The following is a 19545-nucleotide window of genomic DNA, read 5'->3' on the forward strand; positions in this document are numbered from 1 at the left end:
AGGGAATCATTCAGAGACATAACAAGATATGGTTTAGGGAGATAAAGGGATATTGATTAAGGAGATAAAGCATTATGACCCATAAAAATAATTGAGAATTGAAGTGTCCCTGGCCATGCAGCAAACATCCTTCCTGCGAGCTGTGTTACCTTGTTCAAAAGATAGAGGGTTTAACACCAACCTGCTGCTGTCTTTGGATGAAAACTGGATATAGAAAGCAGAAATAATCCCATCAGTGGTTGCTCCCAGAAGAGCTCATCCAGCCTTCTCTGTTACAGATCTGGCATGTCTCATCCCTGGGATTAAAAAAGTGTAATAAACCCATGATGATGTGACTTTTCACTTGGTTTCTGTTATTGTTACTGTCACTCTTTCTGGTTTGGCTTTCCCCACCCTGAAACTGGTGCCAGAACTAAGATGGCTTTTTCTTGACTTTTCAACAGAATCGGGTGATAAAAGCAAATTGAAACTGGTTGTTGACAGAAATTACTGAATTCTGGAGTCAGAAGTGAAGCTTTTTTGGTGATTTATAAAAAAATAAGACACCAGCCTGATACGCGCGAAACCACTTCAAAAAACCCCTCGAAGACTGTGGAAAAAGAAACGTCAAAGTGAAAGAAGGGAACTGAGAGCACAAACAGCAAGACAGACCTGAAGCAGGATCTGGGCTTTCAGGTTTGAGTGCCTGATCCCACTTGGTCATCAGATCCCATTGGGAGAGGTTTGCCAGTCACTGTCAGTAACACTCTGCATACACAGGGGGGATTTCAAGCCTAGGGATCCAAGCCCTGGATTCAAAGTCTTGAAGAGGTGTTGCAGCTCCTGGGAGGCACGAACAGTCTTGGCTGCAACAGTCCAGGATGGAACTGGAACTTGCTGGGTGCCTGCCTGGGAGAACACATGGAATTCCAGCCCCTCTGACTGCCTGACATAATTGAACCCCCACTTCTGCAGTGCAGCACCCGCAGTTCATATCCAGGTGCCTGGAGAGCTCAAAGCTGCAGGTGAGTGACCTGTGAGCATCTCACCCTGATTTGGCAAACTGGTACAAATGCCTTACACTGTGAGCTGGTCCCACTGCATCTCACTCTGAGCAGCTCGGGGTGGGGGAAGCTGAATTCACAGGCAGGAGTTGTGTCGTTTCAAGCCCTGAGCAGTCACACAGAGCATGAGCTGCCACAACTGCTGCTGCCTGGCACTGACGATCCTGTACCAGAAAAACACTGCTCACGTTTGCAGCCAAGGGTAGGGCTGTGTGTCCTTCTCAGGGCAGGTTGATGGGGACTCCTGGTGGCAGCGCCTGCTCCAGCTCACACACCTCTGCCAGCACACAACCTGCACCAGTTCCATCTCCAGTCGGCCATGAGGGGTGTTTTTCCCCAGTATTTCCTGTTGGGAACACTTGTCGGTTAAGTGGATAACAGGAGGTCACCCAGTAGCAAGGACTGCGCCGTTTTGGTGGTGGTGGCAGCATGGTGGGGGGGTTTGGATTGGTGGCTGACCAAACATGCTTTGAGTAGCTTTTGATGAATTGAGAAAAAAAATCCAAAATAGCTTTTTAAAAAAAATGGAACAGCAAAGCCTGCCTGGCTGGAGGTTCAGGGCAAAACTAGGGGGAAGGAAAGGAGAGATAAACCATCCCTGCCTTCTTGGGATAGGGCAGGCACAGAGGCTGCACTTGGAGCTGGTGGGAAATGGAAAAGCACATCCTGGGATAGGGGAGGGACCTCGGCAAAGGCCTGAGAAGAGCGAGGGTCTGACCCTGCTCCCTGTGTGCTGCCCACCCACACCTCCCCTTCTCAGGACCTTCCTCGCCCCCAGTTTATCACCACGCAAGTGTGGCTGTGGGCTCCCCCATCAGGGCTTCTGGACCTGCTCCCCCAAAGCACCTGGGGTTGGGGTTCAGGGTCTCTCTGCTGCTGCCCTGAGCTGCATTGCTGCAGCACAAGGCTCTGAACAGGCTCTGGTTCCCTGACACGCAGAGCTGCCCCAGCCACCCCTCTGTGCCAGCCTTCACGTTTGCTTTGATATTTTATTCCTGTAAAGCTCCTTTAATCTGTTTTATTTCTGTCACCTGCATAATCCTGTCTGTGAGCAGTGTCTGCAGCTCGTTTGGCTCCAGGCAGAGCAACTTGGCAAGACTTGTCCAGGTGATACACAGGTGATTTTTTACCTTTTTAAAAAAAAAACCCTTGTTTGTTCCTCCATAAGTTTTTTCTTCTCTGAAAGTTCAGCTACTGCACAAACATGAGGCTTTTGTCTTTCTGGGAAGCCAAGCTCAGTCCTGTGTGTAGGTGAGGGGTTTGGAAGGGATTTGGGTGGATGAAGCTCTTGGAGGCCTGGGCTCTGGGTTCACTTTGCCTGGTGAATCATTTCTGAACAACCTCACAAGGTGCCTGGTTCTTATTTTAACATCTAAATCCCTTTCAAAACTTACCCTTTGGGCCTGCTTTGTGCTATGTACCCGTTACTCTGTACCAGCTTTGTAGGTTAGAAGGTTTTGAGGGTGATAAAATCTAATAATTACATTAATGCAAAAAAGAAAACCCTCCAACAAACCCCCAAACCAACAAAAAATCTTAAGATCAGTTCTTTTTTTAAACCAGGCTTCTTAATAACTTTTACTGAGTGCGTTTTTGTGGTGAGATAAAAGCATATTTTTGACAACAACCCAACACAGACGAGAAGCTTTGCGTGCAGAGCAAACCAGCAGCAGCACCATGGTGATGTCAGAGGTCACAACGCCTGAGTCACATTCGAAAACCCCTGGTTTTTCATGAAGAGAAAAACAAACCAAAGAAAACAACTCCCTCGCACGATGCAAGGCTTGGATTTGCCTCTTTGCTTCAGGCCCCTGGGGGTGTGAGGAACTGCCAGCTCTCTGCACCCCAGATCTCCAGCCTGCACCCACCGCCTGCCAAACAGGGCACCCAGGAAGCAGAGCAGCTCCAGCGAGACCAGCAGCAAAGCATGAGGGCTCTTCCTCGTGGGAGAAAGGGTTCCTGGCCCTGCTGGGGACCTGCAGGTGGGCACAGGGTCCATCAAGAACATCCCACTGAGGACCTGTAGGAGGGCATGGCGCCCATCAGGAGCTCCAGATTGCTCTGAGGAAGGGCTGCTGCAGGAGCCAGGTTTCTCCTGAGGCCAGTCCCTCTCCTGTGCTGGGTCCCTGATGCTCCTGTCCCTTGTGGGCACCTCTGCCAGGCACCATGGAGCTGGTCAGTGCTCCAACGCTGCCCACAGGCATTCGTTCAGGTTCTCATGTGCTTGGACAAGTTATTTCATCTGTGAAGACGACACCTACTCCCTCAGGTACACACCCTGAACTGCACACACCCGTCTTTGCCAATAATTAGTTATTTACATTCACCTTGAGAATCTGGAGCAGATGAAAAGCACCCCCGGCCTACAGAACCCAGGGCTGCTGCAGATAAAAGCTGTTGCACAACAAGGGTTTGCAGCACCTCAGGTGTGGAGCCTCACCTGGGCCCTGTGGGGTGGGGGCAGGGAGGGGGTGCTCCAGTCCAGCCAGCAGCTGGTACCGTGTAAGAAATCAAATCCTGTGTGTTTATTTTCCTCTGGCTTGAGGTAGAGAACAGCTGATGAAAGCTCTGAACCAAACAATGGCATTACCTTAGAAGACAAGAACAGACCACTGTGAGTTTAAAAAAAACCAAACATGTTGGATTTTATTATTTTTAGACCATTAAAAAAAAAAAGGATTTAAAAAACACCACCTGATAGACCCACTGCTCTGCAAAAACACATTGGTTCATTGAAACATCATGTGTTCTCTCAGTTGTAAATCCAAGAAGTGGCCCGTGGCTGTTGCTGCAATTCAGTTTAATTTTTTTTAGGGCTTTTGCTTATATAGGGCAAACTGTGGCCTTTTCAGTACATTTGTAGAGTCCCCAGAGGTTCTGAACGCTCATGACAAGCAAAACTACTATTTTTTACCATTTGTGCCGTATCAGTGACTGTCTGCTCAGAGAACATGTGCGTGTTTAAACGCTTTCCTGCTCTCTTCTGTGCCAGGTCTCTGGCTGAGGCCACACCAGGGTCTCTTGGTAGCAAATAAAGGAGTTAATTGGTAAAGAAAAGCAAAACGCTTGTTGAACAGAATCCTGCACCACAGAAAAAAATCCCTCAAGATGTGTCATTTCCTGCAAGACTACACTGAGCTCTTTGGAACTGGATCTCCTGACATGCCACACACAGAGCATGAGCAAGTTTCCATCACTGCAGAGCAGCTACTCTCGAAAAACAAGTTATACTAAAAACCCCTAAACCCCAGACTTTCAGCCTCACTCTGGAGCTGCTCCAGAGGACTGAGAGCTTTCTTTAAAAGGACAGACTGGAGCATCTAGAGCAGAACTTGCTCTTCTGGCATGGAGTGCAGCAGTGGTGGGACACAGGGGACTTTTGGGGTTGTTAGGTAAGGAGAGGCTCCAGGTGACACCCTGGGCAGGCATCAGGTCTTTGCTCCATGCTGAGATCAGCTCTGAATGCCTCAGCCACATTCCAACCTCTCCAGAAATCCAGTGCCACTGCCAGGAGCAGGTCCCTCATGCAGTCAGGCCAAGACTGCAGCACAGGCGAGATACCTGCACCTCACTGCTGCCACAAAGGGGCCGGAAGAGCCTTTGGGGAAAACTGCCACTGTGTCCATGGCACCAGAAGAAAGGGAGAAGGCCTGATTTCTCATACAGAAACCAAAAGCAGTGGTGTCTTTCTAGGGAGGAATTCCAAGTGATATAAGCACTTCTCCACACTGTTAACAGCCGAGTTTAGATACATGAGGTTCCTTTTCTGCCTGCTGCAGGACACCCTGTGCCTCTACAGGCCCCTTCACATTGCTACGCTGATAACCTGACATGTCATTAAGCCCCAGTATCCTTTGGAGACGAGTGACAGAGGCAGGGAAGGTACAACAGCCGCAGAGCACGTTCTGAAATCAAACAGTACTTCATTACAGAGACACAGGAACTGAGTCAGTGATTATTCTTTCTTGTCACCCTCCTCGGCGATGGGGTCTGCGGGCGGCTCCTCCACGGTCGCGCTGTTGCTCTCTGAGCCGGTGTTGCTGTCGCTGGTTCCCTCCTCGGCCGTGCTGTCCACCCCTTCCTGCCCACTCTCCTTGTCCTCTGGGGTGGAGGTTCCTTCTTCACCGTTCTGCTGGTTCTCCGTGCTCTCTTCCGGGTGAGGCTCTTCTGGAATAACATATTTCTCAGTGTCATTTACATGCCAATATTTATTTAGATTGTGCAATTAGGATTTAGGAAGCAACAGAAGCTGTAATAAATCTGAGTATTCCATAGCAGTTACTTCTGTCACTTAGAACGTGCAGGGACAGGCACAGCTCAGGGATCTCTCAATGCTGAGGATGCATGTGGTCTTGCCACAGCATCCTGATGTCAGCCACAGCTGCCTGCCCTCAGGATTCCAGCCATAAGAAAGCCATGTGCCTTGTTAAAGCAGAAGCACTGGAACTCAAACTCCTTGATCCCTCTTTCCTAACGCTCCTGCTGTTGCAGCAGTGACACAGAGACTCCTGAATCCAGCAGCATTTCTTACTGCTGCTGTTCCGAGCACAAAGCAGCTGGAAAATCTGCCTGACAGCAGCATAGGAAACAGTGCTGTTGCATCATCCTGGCTGGACACAGACACTGGGACAAGGAAACACAGTTAACTGAAGTCTAACTTTGGGTTTAGAATTTTTTTCCCCCTGGGTACATCACACACAAAGCATGACATGGGCCTCTGTTGGATCCTATCCTCTCCTCTTTTAAAAATGAGTAATTTAATGAGAAGAAAGCAAATGCCTGTGTTCACCAAGATGCAGTGAACTGTTCTCCTCAGAGACGCTTTAATACTGATCCTTGGAGATTCTGCAGCAGATGTTCAGATGCAGTTACCTGTCTCCATTGGAGTGCTCTCCTCTTCCTTCTTCTCCTCCCCCTTGCTGGCTGCCTGCTCCTCCTCAGCTGCCAGGCTGTTCTGACTGCGCTCAGCTTGCTCAGCTGCTTCCTTTTCCCTTTCCTCCTGTCTCTTGCGAGCCTGCTCCTCAGCTTGAGCAATTTCAGCTGCAATTTTTTCCATATCCACTTCCACTTTCAAACTGCACAACTAGCAATTAAAAACAAAACAAAACAAAGGAAAGCTCTTTAGCTCTTTTACTACTTCAGTTACCCTGAGAAATAAACCATCGGTAAACCCCAATGAGTTCATTATTTCTACACGCAGCACAGTCCTTTTGATTTTACAAAGTTTATATTAAAAGTAACTAGGGAGGGAGATACAGGCATATTACAAAAAAAAAAAGGGGAGAGGGAATAAATAAACAACACAGAACTTGTTATTTGAATGCAGCCAAGGAGAGCAGTGTGACCTCCACAGTGGCTTCAGACCACCTTCCTCCAGCTGCTCTGAGTGAACTCACCCAGCCCAGCCTGGAGGCACTCCAATGTCCCCACTAAAGGTCACTGAAGGAGCAGGAAATCATCCTGCACTTTGTACCACCCACACCAGGGCACTGCCCCAGCAGCTGGGCAATTGCTCAGAACTGAACAGAGAACTGAAGCACTTGTGGAACCAGCAGCTTCCTCTAAGTGAGAAAAATGAGTTGTACCCTTTTAAGCTCGTTGTTGAAAGATTCTGTGCTTTCCAAAAACTTCCTCTTCTTTTCCTGGTGACGCTCCTCAATTTGCAGCAGCTCAGCTTCGAGTTTACGCTGGAAGTGAAACAAACAGCAAGAACCTCACTGTGCAGCCACCTGAGAGCTGGGCAAAGATACAGCTACGCATACAAATTTTCATATGGGTTTATTTTTAAATATTGGCCTAACATGTAAACATCCTTCTGCCTGCCTCTGATACCCACTAGCTCAGAAGTTCATACTGAAAAGTAGGAACAGTAAATGGGTCTGTGCAGCAGTTCAAGCATATTGTAAATGAAACACTGTGTACCTGAGGTGAAGCTTCCAGCATGAAATCTGCACATTTTCTTTCCTATTCTGCACCCCCCGGGTCTGTACATACATATACACAGCTTGCAGGTATAGACACACCCTCCACATCAATTAACAAAGACCACAATTTGCAGGAAAAAAGGACAACCACCCCCTCCACCCTCCAAAATCTTCTAATTAAAAAACCCCCAACAAATCTCTACCTAATTCTGGTCTCGCTTCACCCACACACACATTGACCATGCTGAAAGGGTTCTTTTGGTAACATGAGTGTTTGGAAAACACAGGCATATGCCCAAAGCTAGGTAAAATGTGCAGGTGTGACTTCACCATATGTTTTGTATGAATTTAACTTTCAGTGAAAAATGTTAGAATAGGGACAATTTACTGAAAAAAAAAAAAGAATCATTACAAACAAGATGAGTGGTCAGGTACCTGAAATCACAACCCTACCAGTACCTATTAATCAGCAGACTGACACTGCATACAGAGGGTTGTGTGTAATAATGAAGAACTATGGAACTAACACTTAGGATATCCCAAAGAACAGAACAGAGCTTAACATGATCCTCCGAAACAAAACTGCACTGAAGGTGAAGTCTCACCTTCTGCAGCTCCCAAGAAATCCCAGGGATCAGCTCTTGGAGCACACAGAACATTGACACCCAGCAAGAACAGTCATGTAGGTGATCAAATGATCTGAGACTTGGAGTCCAGCCCAACACCACCGTGTTTTAGCTGCATCTGCATCCTTTCTCTTTACCTGATGAACCATTAAAGACTGAACCTGGCGTTTCAGGACTTGCATTCTGGCTGTGGTGACCACGGAGCGGACGTCGGGCACCACGCTCTCGCTCAGGATCTCACTGATGAGCCGGTGGTTCCTCTGGAACCGAGCTGTGGCCGTGTGCTTCATGGAAAACCCATCATCATAATCTGGAACAGGAGTTTAAGGGGTAACTGCTTTGATTCCACAAAGTGAGTGTCCAGTCTAACGACACCATACCCATGTTACCACTCACCAAAACCAAAATATCAGCCCTAACACCAGTAGCTGTCACGTCATAAAGTTCACAGTAACAAACACAGAGCATCAGGGAATCAGAAAAGGAGACAAAGTGTGGCCAGGGCAGCATTTACCTAGCACAGCTCTAATGGCTGATTTCACATGCATTTCCCACAGCTGAAACTGGGACTGACCTAGTTAATTCACTCTGTTGCCTTCCACATTTCCACAGTAAGAGGGACTATTAATACACCAAATAGAAGACCCATTCCTGATTAATCATGTTTGCAGAACAAAATGTCAGCAGGACAGTGACTCCTCTATAAATAACCTTTGTAGCACAGATCAAACCACTTATTCTTTTGAAACACCGAGGACTGAAAGCATGAAGCAGTAAGACATGTTTACTCATCACTGAAAATTCATAGGCATGTATTAAGAGTATTCGATTATTTATTAGTAAGTGCATTTCTCTAAAGAGAAACCAGTTAAGCAACAAGTACGAATTATGTCCCAGAACGATGCCATGTAGAAAAGTCCAGAAGTCTGATTTGTTTTACATTAAGTATTCCTACTGGAGATGACTATCCCAACTATTCACAGAAATCTTAAGAAGCTGAACATCATGCCAGCAGACACTACCAAAGAAGAGAACTAGTAATGAAAGTTTCTTTATTTCGAAGTGTTATATTCAGTTTCTTATGGGGGTATCTGAATAAACAAAGCAAAAAAGAGGTAACGGCTGGTTCTGCCTGAGTCTACTTGGCTTAGGTAGCACAGAACAGAATCTCAAGTCCCCAGGTTCCAACTATTCCAACATGAAATGTATTTACATAAATGTTGCAATTACCTCACACGGGGGAAAGTGCAGTTTGCCATGAGCTTTATCTCAGGGGTGTGCTTTAACAAGGGGGAAGGAAAAAAAAGGGTGTAACTGAGTACATTTTTCACCCTCAGGTTTCAACAAGTATTTGGTGATGAATTTAAAAGCAGCCATGAGGTGTGTGAGGCTGACTTTTCCCACTGGGTGGGGTGCATTTCCTCGCAGTCAAATAAACTTTCAGAATTTTCTCATCAACTTGTCAGCAGCAAGGGCACCTCACTCCCTACACAATCTCAAATGACAGTTGCTGAACACAATCAAAGTTCAGGTGCTCTTAATCACACCAGAACTCTGCCTGTCAGATTTACGCACTTCTGGTAATAAAGCACAACATTCCATCCAAGTCGGATTAAATCAGGCATCTAAGCCTTTTCTAAAGCATGTGCTAAAGCCATTATGGAGCTGTAAGCAGACTGATTTGGTTTGAACTATTAAGCATTACTTCACACTTAATCAGGATGGATTGGAATAACTTTTGCCACAGGTGCCACCTTACTTTTGGGAACAAAGTCAGCTGTATGGAATAAAATGTGGTAACGAAAATTGGCATTAAAGCACCAAAGCAGAAATGAAGCCATGTGAAGTGCTGCCTAAGGTGCACACGGGTGGTTTTCTGTATCTCCATGGCCGATCCTGCCAGGAAGGTGTCCCACTGGGAGTGCACACACACTCCTTACCATCAGGATCCTCTGCAGGCTGGATGCTCATGTAGGGCTCCCCCTTCTCCATGCGCGACTGCCGCTGCCGGCTCTCCTCTTCCAGCGCTGCCTCGGCACGGCTCTTGGCATTGATGTAGGCCAGGTAGGCAGGGGAGTTGTGGTAGGCCTTCATGGACTCGTTGTACTCAATCTGAAAGGTGACCAACACGGTTTGATTGCACCACTGGGTGATTCCCACCTCGCCACAACTGTGCTGTGTAACTCACAGTGTGGTTACACAGATAAAGCTGCTCTGAATTGCCTGGCTGAGAGACAAATGACCAGATTCTCTCAGTCTTTCTTTTTTACAAATTAGAACTTATAGCTTTGTTTTCTGAGATTTCAAATTCAAACACCTCAGAACATTTAAGTTCTGGTAAGATGAAATTAGCAAACACAAAATATTCTCAGTAATTCTCTGGAGTTCTAACTAAATCTGTGGTTCTGATTTCTTCTCTTTCCTTATGCCAGTATGTCATGAACCACTTTTCAAAATCACTCAAGACTTGTCCATTCTTTGACCCATCCCCGCACTGGGATGGCACAGAAAGCTGCAGCCAGGCTCCTGTCTCCTTCTGGCAGCAGGACAGCAGCACTATTTTCCACATTCTTTGAAATTACCTCTTCCCTTTGATTTGCTTTCTTTAATCTCACTTTTAAGATTTTGTACAGTGATTTCAGATATTTCCAATGAAAAATAGTTACAATCTATGATACTGTTAAAGGTACCTAAAACTCTTGTTTATGATCAGGACCAGAATCCTTCTGCCTTGGCACTGCACAAATAGAAACCAGCTGGCCCCTGCCCCAAGGAGCTTACAATCTAAACATCATTACCAAGGTAAAACCAGTAATTCCTGGATTTTTTTTTTTCTCAGCTAAGAGCACCCAGCTTTGCAGTACTTCTCTATTGCCTTGGAATAAAACCAGCTGAGATTTGACCAGGTATCCACAGCCTCAGGTGCCTGCCAGGTGTAAGCACAACACATCAGCTGGACAATTCTCCCTTGGTACCTGAGAATCACAAGAACAGTCTCGTACAGGTGCTCAACACTTACCAACCTAGACACGAGGTAGCTGTCATCTCTTGTCATTAAGATCAATAAAACCGAAACAAAAGCACAAAAAACCCCTACAAGTTGTAGCATTTTCTATTAAGAAACAAAACACTAATGCCACAGAGCGTGGAGTTCCACCAGGAAAACCAAACCCCACGTGACTGGAAGTCTCTTAGGAACACGTTCATGACAACAGCAGTAGTTGCAGAGCACCAGTTTTGAAAGAGGATTTTGGTGTTGAGACAATCTTTTCAATACTGATGTTGTACAATCAAATCCATTCATTAAACAGTTAAAATCGACACTCAATTATAAATACTTCATTTTGAATTAGGTCTAAAAACTGACCAGTCACAGTTGATGCACAGTTATTTAAAAAAATCTAAGAGACGTGTCAGGACAAACTTCCATTTAAGTTACATACAGGGCTCTCGTGAATGCCTCAAACACCCCTGCATGGGGAAGATGAATTTTTCTTCTCAGACCAGTTCCTAGAAGAATCAGCTGTAATAAACATCCCAGATTTCTTCCATTTACCTTTTCAGCTTCATATTCATTCAAATACTCTTGCTTCTCTTCATCAGTGAGATCTCGCCACATTCCTCCAATAATCTTGCCAATTTCCCATAACTTCAAATCAGGATTGGACGCCTTCACTTGGTCCCAGACCTTAACAGAAACAGCTGGAGCTTTACTAATGATATCTAAATACTTCCAAATTAAACATTTTATATTGTCATCTCAGTGTTCTTTCTGGAATCACCATGAAAAACAGGATAAAGTTAGGAATGAGTCTGGCTAAACTATCTGGACTATTTTCTGGGGCAGGAAGTCAGTAGGAAGCCAGCTACTGAACCAGGCAATTGCTGAGTGGCTTTGGTCTCATGGGAATATTGCCTTTAACCCTCTCAATTCTCTTCTTAAATGCACATCGCTGCATCTCGGGGAGAAAATGCTACTGAGTAAACACATCCAGCAGTAGATTATGACAAAGAGACTGAGCTTTTCAGATCAGAATGTAACATTTCACAATATTTCAGTCTTGCTGATCAATCTGAGTTCCAACAAGTTCTGACTCCACCAAAAAGGTTTCTAACTTTATAGGGAAAAAAAAAAGGAGAGCTGCCAGTGTAATTTCTTGCTGCGCCACTTGACTTTTTTTTTTGTGTGTGTGTTGATGTTTTTTGGCCTAAGACAGACATGCTGGTAAAGATACTTTACCAGAAGTGGAAGAAATTCCTTCTGGCTCACCTGCTTCAGCCAGGCTGCCATGCCCTCCCCATGCCCCATCAGATTCCAGACTCCACAAGAGTCTCTCTCCTACTTTCTGTCAAACAGTTCACAGAATAGCGAAGCGAACGTTGCCACAGGCTAGGGTGGTGAAGGAGAACATGCAAAGTCCACTCATTGCTACTCTTCAGTCCAGCTACAGCACTGCACCAAGCCCAGAAAACGCAAGGAATACTTCCTTTATATAAAAAAGTTCTGTCAGTAAGTCACAGGAACTTCTGAATGTGGCGGGGTGGATCCTTGTCAGCAGACAGTGGTAGGAATTAGCATTTTAGCAATTTTCCCCCCAGAAATTGGCAACTGTGTGACCAGACTACTTCTGCCTTTGTTCTGCAGGGCAGACTCTGTACTTTACATCCCCTTAAGAGAGCGCAGGCTGTTAGGAGTCAACGTTTAGAAGCTGAAACTAAGATCATAGCAATTAATTGTTAGCACAAACGAACACTGACTTTATTACTGATGGACACTGTAATACCCACCTTCCGGCTGTACCTCATGTAGGGCATCAGGGGCTTGTCTGGGGGTTTGGGGGGCTTTGGAATGGTAATACCAGAGGAAGCCTATAAAAGAACCGGATAAATCCATTTGTTAATGGGGTCGCTGGACACGCACTAGTTTTGGAAAACACTCATTCTTGTGCATTCACACACCCCCACCAAGAGAAGCAAGCAACATCAAAAAAATTACCCAGTCTGTAAGTGAACAAGCACTAACTAGAGCTGGTCCTCACAGGAATAATTCCCAATGTAAGTTTGTCCTTTTCTCTGTAAGTTTACAGAGCAGTAACTAGATAAATCCTTAAAAGGGCTCCATGTTCTTAAAACTGAACTACACAGCTTAGGAACTGACATGGAAACACCAATCCCAGCTGGTTGTTTTTTCTCACTTCTGATGACTAATTTATTTCATCTGTTTTGACAAATTTAATGTGGCTACTGTACAGGTGAAAAAAGATATGAAGAAAGTTTTAAACCATTAAGTTAGAGACATTATCAAATAATGTTCACAATTACTTGTCTGCAAAATTTGTCAGTGGTAATTTGGAGCCAATTAACAGACTCTTTATGGAAAGAAAACAACCCTATGCAGCTAAAAAGTAAATATGTGCTCTACTTGTAGCCAAGCTGTAATGAATTGTCCCAAGTAAGCCTGGAACATGCTCCTGTGCTCTGTCTTCCTCTGGCTTTATGCTGCCAGACACAGTGCTGGCACCACACAAAAGGCCACTGAGCTCTAATGCTGCTGCTGGAAAGCTGCTGCCTCCCCTCATGTCCCCTCAACCCACAAAACACCTGACCAGGGTTTGCTCCTAGAACAGTGCAATTACATCACAGCTCCTGTCAACTGCAGGGTCTGAAACCGTCCACTCTTCCAGCACTTCCACATGCCAGGAGTTCTATTAAGTGTGAGTATTTACATGAAAATATAAAGCAAGTTCAAGATCTTTCAGGGCTGTGGCCTGTAGATCAATAGTTGGGTGTAGCCCAGAAGGCTCACATTAAATACTCGGTTTTCCTCCTGATAGTTTTTTCTGCTGAATTTATGGAGCTCTATGAACAATGCATACAGAACTGTGTATAAATAATGTGCATGAGGTATATGCATTACCAAAATGTATACATAGATACACATACAGATGGGTTGGAAAAACATTAACGGAAACTGTTTAATGCTTTTAAATTAAGAGGGATTTAAAGACACCATCCATATACTGGGATATGCATGGCAGAGCAGGCTGTGTATGCTTGTGACATACAGAAACAATGAAGTTCTCAGACAAAACCTGACTTAGTCTTGTATAAGGAAAGTATCCATTCGGACAGTCAATTCCAGCTTGTAGGGGAAGGTCCTTTCTGTAAATGCTTTAAGGTATTGGATGAACTTCATATATGAAGTTTGAAAGGTTTAAATGAGAGGCATAAAAAGAGTTCACTTCTTTAAAAGCACCATGTATTTCGTCCTTGAGAAACCTTTGCATCACCTTCCAAACTGATCAGAATTTTTGAGGTACAAAGTTTTACATGGAAAAACCTTAAAGTTGTGAGATATTTAAGAAAATACCAGGGATTTACTCTATTTCTGTTGTGTTATGAAAGTGTTACATTTCCACTGCCTATTTTTGTTTCCTAACTGCATACAATGCTCAGGACTTGATTCATATTTGAAAGAAACTGTCACCTACCTCATCACTTGTCTCTATCTCACTTTGTTTACACCATGAAAAATGAATGTAACATCCATTTCCCACACAATGACATATATACGAGCTAAAAGGATTCTATTTTTTTATCATCATCACGTTTTTGTTGAAAAAATAATGACTGAACTTGGGACTGTGCAGTTATTACCAGACTACGACCAGAAAGAAAAATAAAGGCCAGTACCTCTCACATGGCTCAACAGGATGATGAAACGACTATCAACGATCTCCAGTTTGCAAAATGTTCTTCCTTATTTTTGTGCCAATCAGCAAAAAGAGCAGTTCCCTCCCTCCAAAAATTCATACCCAACTACAGAACTTTTTCCTATGCATGCAGTGGTCACTGAAGACCACAAAGTGTCTTTTTGGACGTCTGCATCATATACCATTACCAGTTTTCCCTGCTGAGTAAAAGCCCATTTTCCTGCAAAAGGTTTCAGAGTGAAGGGGAAGGGGGGGAGGGTGAGGAGTAAGAATCAGAAGTTGGTTTTGGTTTTTTTTTTATAAAGAAGTGGCAGCAGCCAAGACTCCGAAGAACCTAACCCTAAAGCCATTTCTGGTCAGTTCCTGGTGTTTGCCGGAGGATGTAATAGTTGATTCTCCTACCGTGACCCGGCTGTTGGTGCCCGGGTTCCCTCCCAGCCTGTAGTTGTTGTAGGCCAGATGGCTGTATGGATTGTATCCCACAAACCCTGGGGTGCTGGGCATTTGCTGATGGAAACAAATGAGACAAAAACACGAATGAGAAATGAGCTCAAACGAGGAAAACACAGAAATGAAAATGAACTGCAATATGGCATGCAAAAGCAACCAGAATTCAAACAAGCAATGAGGTGTAGCAGTTGGTGTCTTCCCAACACACACAACTTACTCCAGTATAAACCTAGTAAGGAAACAGGACTTTTAAGTAAATGTGTCACTACAAATTTCTGTCTGAAACTGGTGATTTTATTTCTATTAAATGTGTAACTCATTTAAACAAGTATTCTGTAAATTCAGCTCATGGCTAATAAAGTTTTCCAACATAAGCCACCAAGGAATTCAGAAGACTCTTGTCCCCAAAGAGTGAAAGTTACAGGGCAGCACAGCACCCGGTGGTGGGGCAGAAATCCCCAGTACCCACATTCATTACACCAATGAAAATCCCTGCCTGCTTTTCTTCCCAGCATTCTGCCTTCCCAACAAATGGGGCCAGGGGAGGAAATCTCTCAAAGCACCATTTGTGCTCCACCGCCAGTGGCTGAAGACAATTTCCAGAGACATCCCTCTGTTATAAGGCAGGCTGTAGACTGACAGAGCTGAGGGACTCTACATCTGCAGTAAAACCTATAAGTTAAAAACTTTAAAGTAGTTTGAACAGATCACCAAATCCAAGACAATTCAGAAGTTAATCAATACATCTTCATTCATGAAAGTGGATTGATTTGTTCTCACCTCAGTCACACAGAAAAAAATCTCGTTTCTTTACATTCCCTTTTCAGTTATCTATGGACACTCAAGTTTCACCAGGTTCCCTGTACTCCCCTCCTCAAATACATTTCTTTTTCCCGTTATCCCCCCTTTACCAATTGGATTTTGTTGGAAAAATAGATCAACTATTTAATGATAATTGTGATTAAGTCCTGACTGGTGGTTCTATGATTCCATTAGGATTCACAAGAGCCTGGAGTGTTTCTGGACATTTTAGGTGTCATTCCCCCGGTGTCCCACTCTCCAGCAGCCCTAATAAACACTTCAAGAGTCCTTCACAGAAATTTGCTGACTAGACCTGTTCCAGATTACAGTTATAAAAATTTGACAAATAGGTTCAGGACTCTAAGAACCAAAGTATGACACATACGAACACTGAACAGAAGTGTTCTAGGAGCTGACTACAGTAACTATGAAGGTTTCAGGTCAATGCAGACACACTGCAGGAGTTTATTTCTAAATATACAAGTGCAGAGGAAAATTATCCTTTAACAGTCAGTCTTCAATACAGATTTTATTGCCAAGCTTTTTAACTCAGTGACAGCAGCTGATGTGCTCATCTGTATGCCTGGGCTCATGACATACACATTCACTACTTCATAAGACACCGTTTTACTACAGTTTTTCGTATTACCATAACAACAGGTTTTGAATATGTTGAACTACACCTCTTCAATAAAACCAGGTGACAATTGTAATCTCCGTCTGCTTAATTCTTTATTTCTGCAAGACAGGATTTAAATGTTACCAGGGAACTACCTTGCATCACATGGAGAACTTTTATTTCATCTACATTACTGCAGTTATGAGAATTACTGGGATTTTGTTGACTGCAGCACCTGGAACTGGCTGTGGAAGAACAAGCAAGGTTATTTGGCTACTTTGTGACTTGCATTAACAGAGCACAGACCATCATCTGAAGAACTGTATAAAATGTAATACAAAATAATAAAAAAAAAGATGCTTGTAAGACAGGCAATGCACATCACTGGTTGCAGTTCTGACATGTGCTTCATGTATCCTTCTGAAGGACTGCACCACCACATCAACGTAAACCATTAAAAAACTGCATCCATGCTACATCCCAAAGGAATCACACGTGTATGCACAACTCTTGATGCAGGAATCCAGTGGTCAGAGTGGATCCATCATGTTCCTTCTAACACTGCCATAGATCTATTTCGCTGTGTGCAAAATGAAAACTCTGAGCAAACTATACAAATCAAGTTTTATTTATGTAAACTTACAAAAACGTAACTTGTATTTATGCATTATATAATTTTCAAGCCTTTTCCTGTAAAGTATGGCACAATAAATTTGAAGGATCACATTCCTTCTAACTCCCATCCTGCAGAAATCAGAGACATACTACTGGGTAATAGTTTTCCAATTTACTTTGGTAAAAAAATTCATTATAGCATCTTTGCTCATTCTTCTGTACAAAGGATTTGTCCTGAAATCCAAACTATTCAGAAATGTGATCAAAGAGGTGCATTTGCTTTGAAACAGTTCTCTGCCCACAGCACACTGTTACTGCAGCACCTTTGTACATCCAGGAATGTCACTGGACAGGATTCAAAGCTCCTGTTCATGTTTTCCTCAGTGTCATGCCACACCACTTTACTAGAAAGTGAAATATTTCCCAGGCCCTAGACTCCAAAATACCAGTGATTTCAAGGAATGCAAGACTGGCATCAGGAGAGTTTCATTGTTGTGAGCCAATGTAACAGGATGTTTCGTAATCCTACGTTCCACTGAAAAGCAGCTCAGTACAACAGGAATGTGGAAAAACGCAATGTCTGCCTGTGATTTGGGCACAGGCTGAGTAGGATGTTTTACCATCAAATATATCAGTTGCTTCTTAACTATTCCAGTACTGCTGCAGCCCACTGTAAGTCATTTGAGATGAGCGACTGCTCACAGCAAATTCAGTGTTTGCAAGATCCCAGCCTTGAAGGCAAAACAAATTTATTCAGCTTTTCTTTCCCAAACTTCTCAAAAAAGAATGATATTAATTTAAACAATTCATATCACATTAATTAGTATCGTGTTTCCCATACAGGAAGGTGATGCAACTCCATAATTACTTTTCTGGGAGGTTACTAAAGGCTCTGTGTTAATGAGAAAAATCGCTATACTTACGGTTGCAGGAGCTGGGGTAGGAGGTGGGGCATAGGATGGCCTTTCTGTTAAGATAGAAATGTAAGCACATTTTTTTTTTCTTGAAAATCTGAACGAATTCTTAAGGCATCTGCTGTGAACAACATTTTTAAAGGAATTTATAAAAACAAACAAATTCTACTGTGAAAGACTTTATGTTTTGCCACTGAAGAGCAAAAAGCAACACAAGCGAAAGAAAAATTGAAGCCCCCCCATTGCTCTAGTCCCAGACTTTTATTCAAGCAGAAAACTGGAGAATATGAAATTCATTAATATGCACACCAATTACATGGAGGGAAAGCATAAATGCAGTCAAACAGGATTTAGAAGCTGTGATATCTGGATTTCCTATGAGAACAATATGCTAGGAATCAGCCACAGCAGGATGTAAGGCCAAGAGTTGTCACTGCACTTCCTACAATTTCTTTTAATGCCAGGAATAATGGCATTATCTCACAAACAGGTTCTGCAGAAACAGATCTTTAAAACATCAAGTTAAACAAAAAAAAAACCTTTAAAAAAAAAAACTTACTTGACATTTTGATAGTCAAATTTTCAGCCACCTGACATTATATTTTTACTTCTGCAAGACAAAAGAAGATCACGCTAGTAAATGTTGTGCCTTTGCCCCCCTCCCCCCCCCAAACTTTGAAGCTTCAATTGTTATCGATACCAGTGATCATCAAAGTTTGTCAGTTTTGGAATACAGACAAAAGAATTTTCAGAAACCAAGGTGTTATCTCTTTGCAAAACGAATGGACTTTCCAAGGAACCTGGCCTTAAATAGCTGTGCAAGAGTACACAGGTTTATGTCACTGTCATATTGAAGGATCTAAGTAAATATATTTTGCCCCTTACGGAATAAAAAGAACATAGCCCATTATTTTACACTCACTGTTTCAGAAAGCTGGTATGCATACATAAATGACCAAATGATGTGTCTCTCCTTTACAGGGTACATACAACAATCACCGAGCCCGGCAGCTGCGGTCTCACAGGCAATGCTTAACCTTTTAGCACCGAAACCACGAATGCGTCAAACAACGCTGTAACGAAGTGTTTTTTCGGCCTTTCTCTTCAAATAACGCCACGGCGGCTGCAACCGCCTTTAGAATCCCTACTAATGACGTGCTCCGGGGCTCGCACACGGGGCTGGCTCGGGGAGATCGAGCGGAGCCTGAGCGGGCCCAAGGCGGCCACCGGGGGGGAGAGGGGGGGTCCCTCGGCCCCAGCGCTCCCTCCCCGGGCCCGAGGGCCCTCCCGAGCCCCGCAGCGCTTGCGGTGCAGGACCGGGGCCGTCCCGAGCCCCCCGGCCAGACCCGCCGAGCCCCTCACACTCACCCGCTCGGCGCGGCCGCGCTCCCTTTGTTCCCACGGGCCGGGGCGGCGGCGCGGGCGCCTGCGCACTCCGCTCCGCACTTTCGACACATCGCCCCCGGCCCACCGGGGACTTCCTACTCACCATCGGGGGGGCCTGTTCGGCTGCCCGCGCCCCACTGAAGGGCCAGGGCCGTCCCTGCGCCCTCCGGGACGGCGGCGACCCCAGGGGCCGTGGCGAATCTGCGGGGTGCAATACGAACGCCGCGCGAGGGGCGACCCCGCCCGCCATTACCGGCACGGAGGCGCTGCCTCGCGGTGTCGTCGGGGCTCCCGAGGCGCCCCAGACCCGCAATGCCCAGCATCGTGCTCGTCCCCTTCCCCCGCGCCGGGCACCGCGGTCACGGTGCCCCGAGTGGTGGCTGCCGCTGGCGAATCTGCGGCGCAGGACGGGCGCGCAGGGGGGTCGGTGGACGCCTCGTGCCCGCTGCGCTTT

General features: G+C 44.9%; 1 protein-coding gene across 3 annotated transcripts; it reads right to left on the reverse strand.

The window, feature by feature from the left end:
- Nucleotides 1-3658: 3658 nt before the first annotated feature.
- Nucleotides 3659-19136, reverse strand: SMARCE1 (SWI/SNF related, matrix associated, actin dependent regulator of chromatin, subfamily e, member 1). 3 transcript variants are annotated; one of them, XM_039565629.1, is made up of 11 exons: nucleotides 19074-19133; nucleotides 18265-18315; nucleotides 17715-17758; nucleotides 14709-14813; nucleotides 12382-12462; nucleotides 11150-11281; nucleotides 9534-9705; nucleotides 7731-7903; nucleotides 6629-6730; nucleotides 5916-6126; nucleotides 3659-5210 (listed from the first exon to the last, which is right to left on the reverse strand). In XM_039565629.1, the coding sequence occupies exons 2-11, from the start codon at nucleotides 18269-18271 to the stop codon at nucleotides 4999-5001; spliced, it is 1239 nt and encodes a 412-aa protein (XP_039421563.1). In that variant the 5' UTR covers nucleotides 18272-18315; nucleotides 19074-19133; the 3' UTR covers nucleotides 3659-4998. The 3 variants fall into 3 exon arrangements, with proteins under 3 accessions (XP_039421563.1, XP_039421565.1, XP_039421564.1); XM_039565631.1 differs by lacking the exon at nucleotides 11150-11281 and having other exon boundaries at nucleotides 19074-19136; XM_039565630.1 differs by lacking the exon at nucleotides 14709-14813.
- Between the last annotated feature and the right edge of the window lie 409 nt (nucleotides 19137-19545).

This window comes from Corvus cornix, chromosome 27 (assembly GCF_000738735.6).
Source record: "Corvus cornix cornix isolate S_Up_H32 chromosome 27, ASM73873v5, whole genome shotgun sequence".
Taxonomy (NCBI): domain Eukaryota; kingdom Metazoa; phylum Chordata; class Aves; order Passeriformes; family Corvidae; genus Corvus; species Corvus cornix.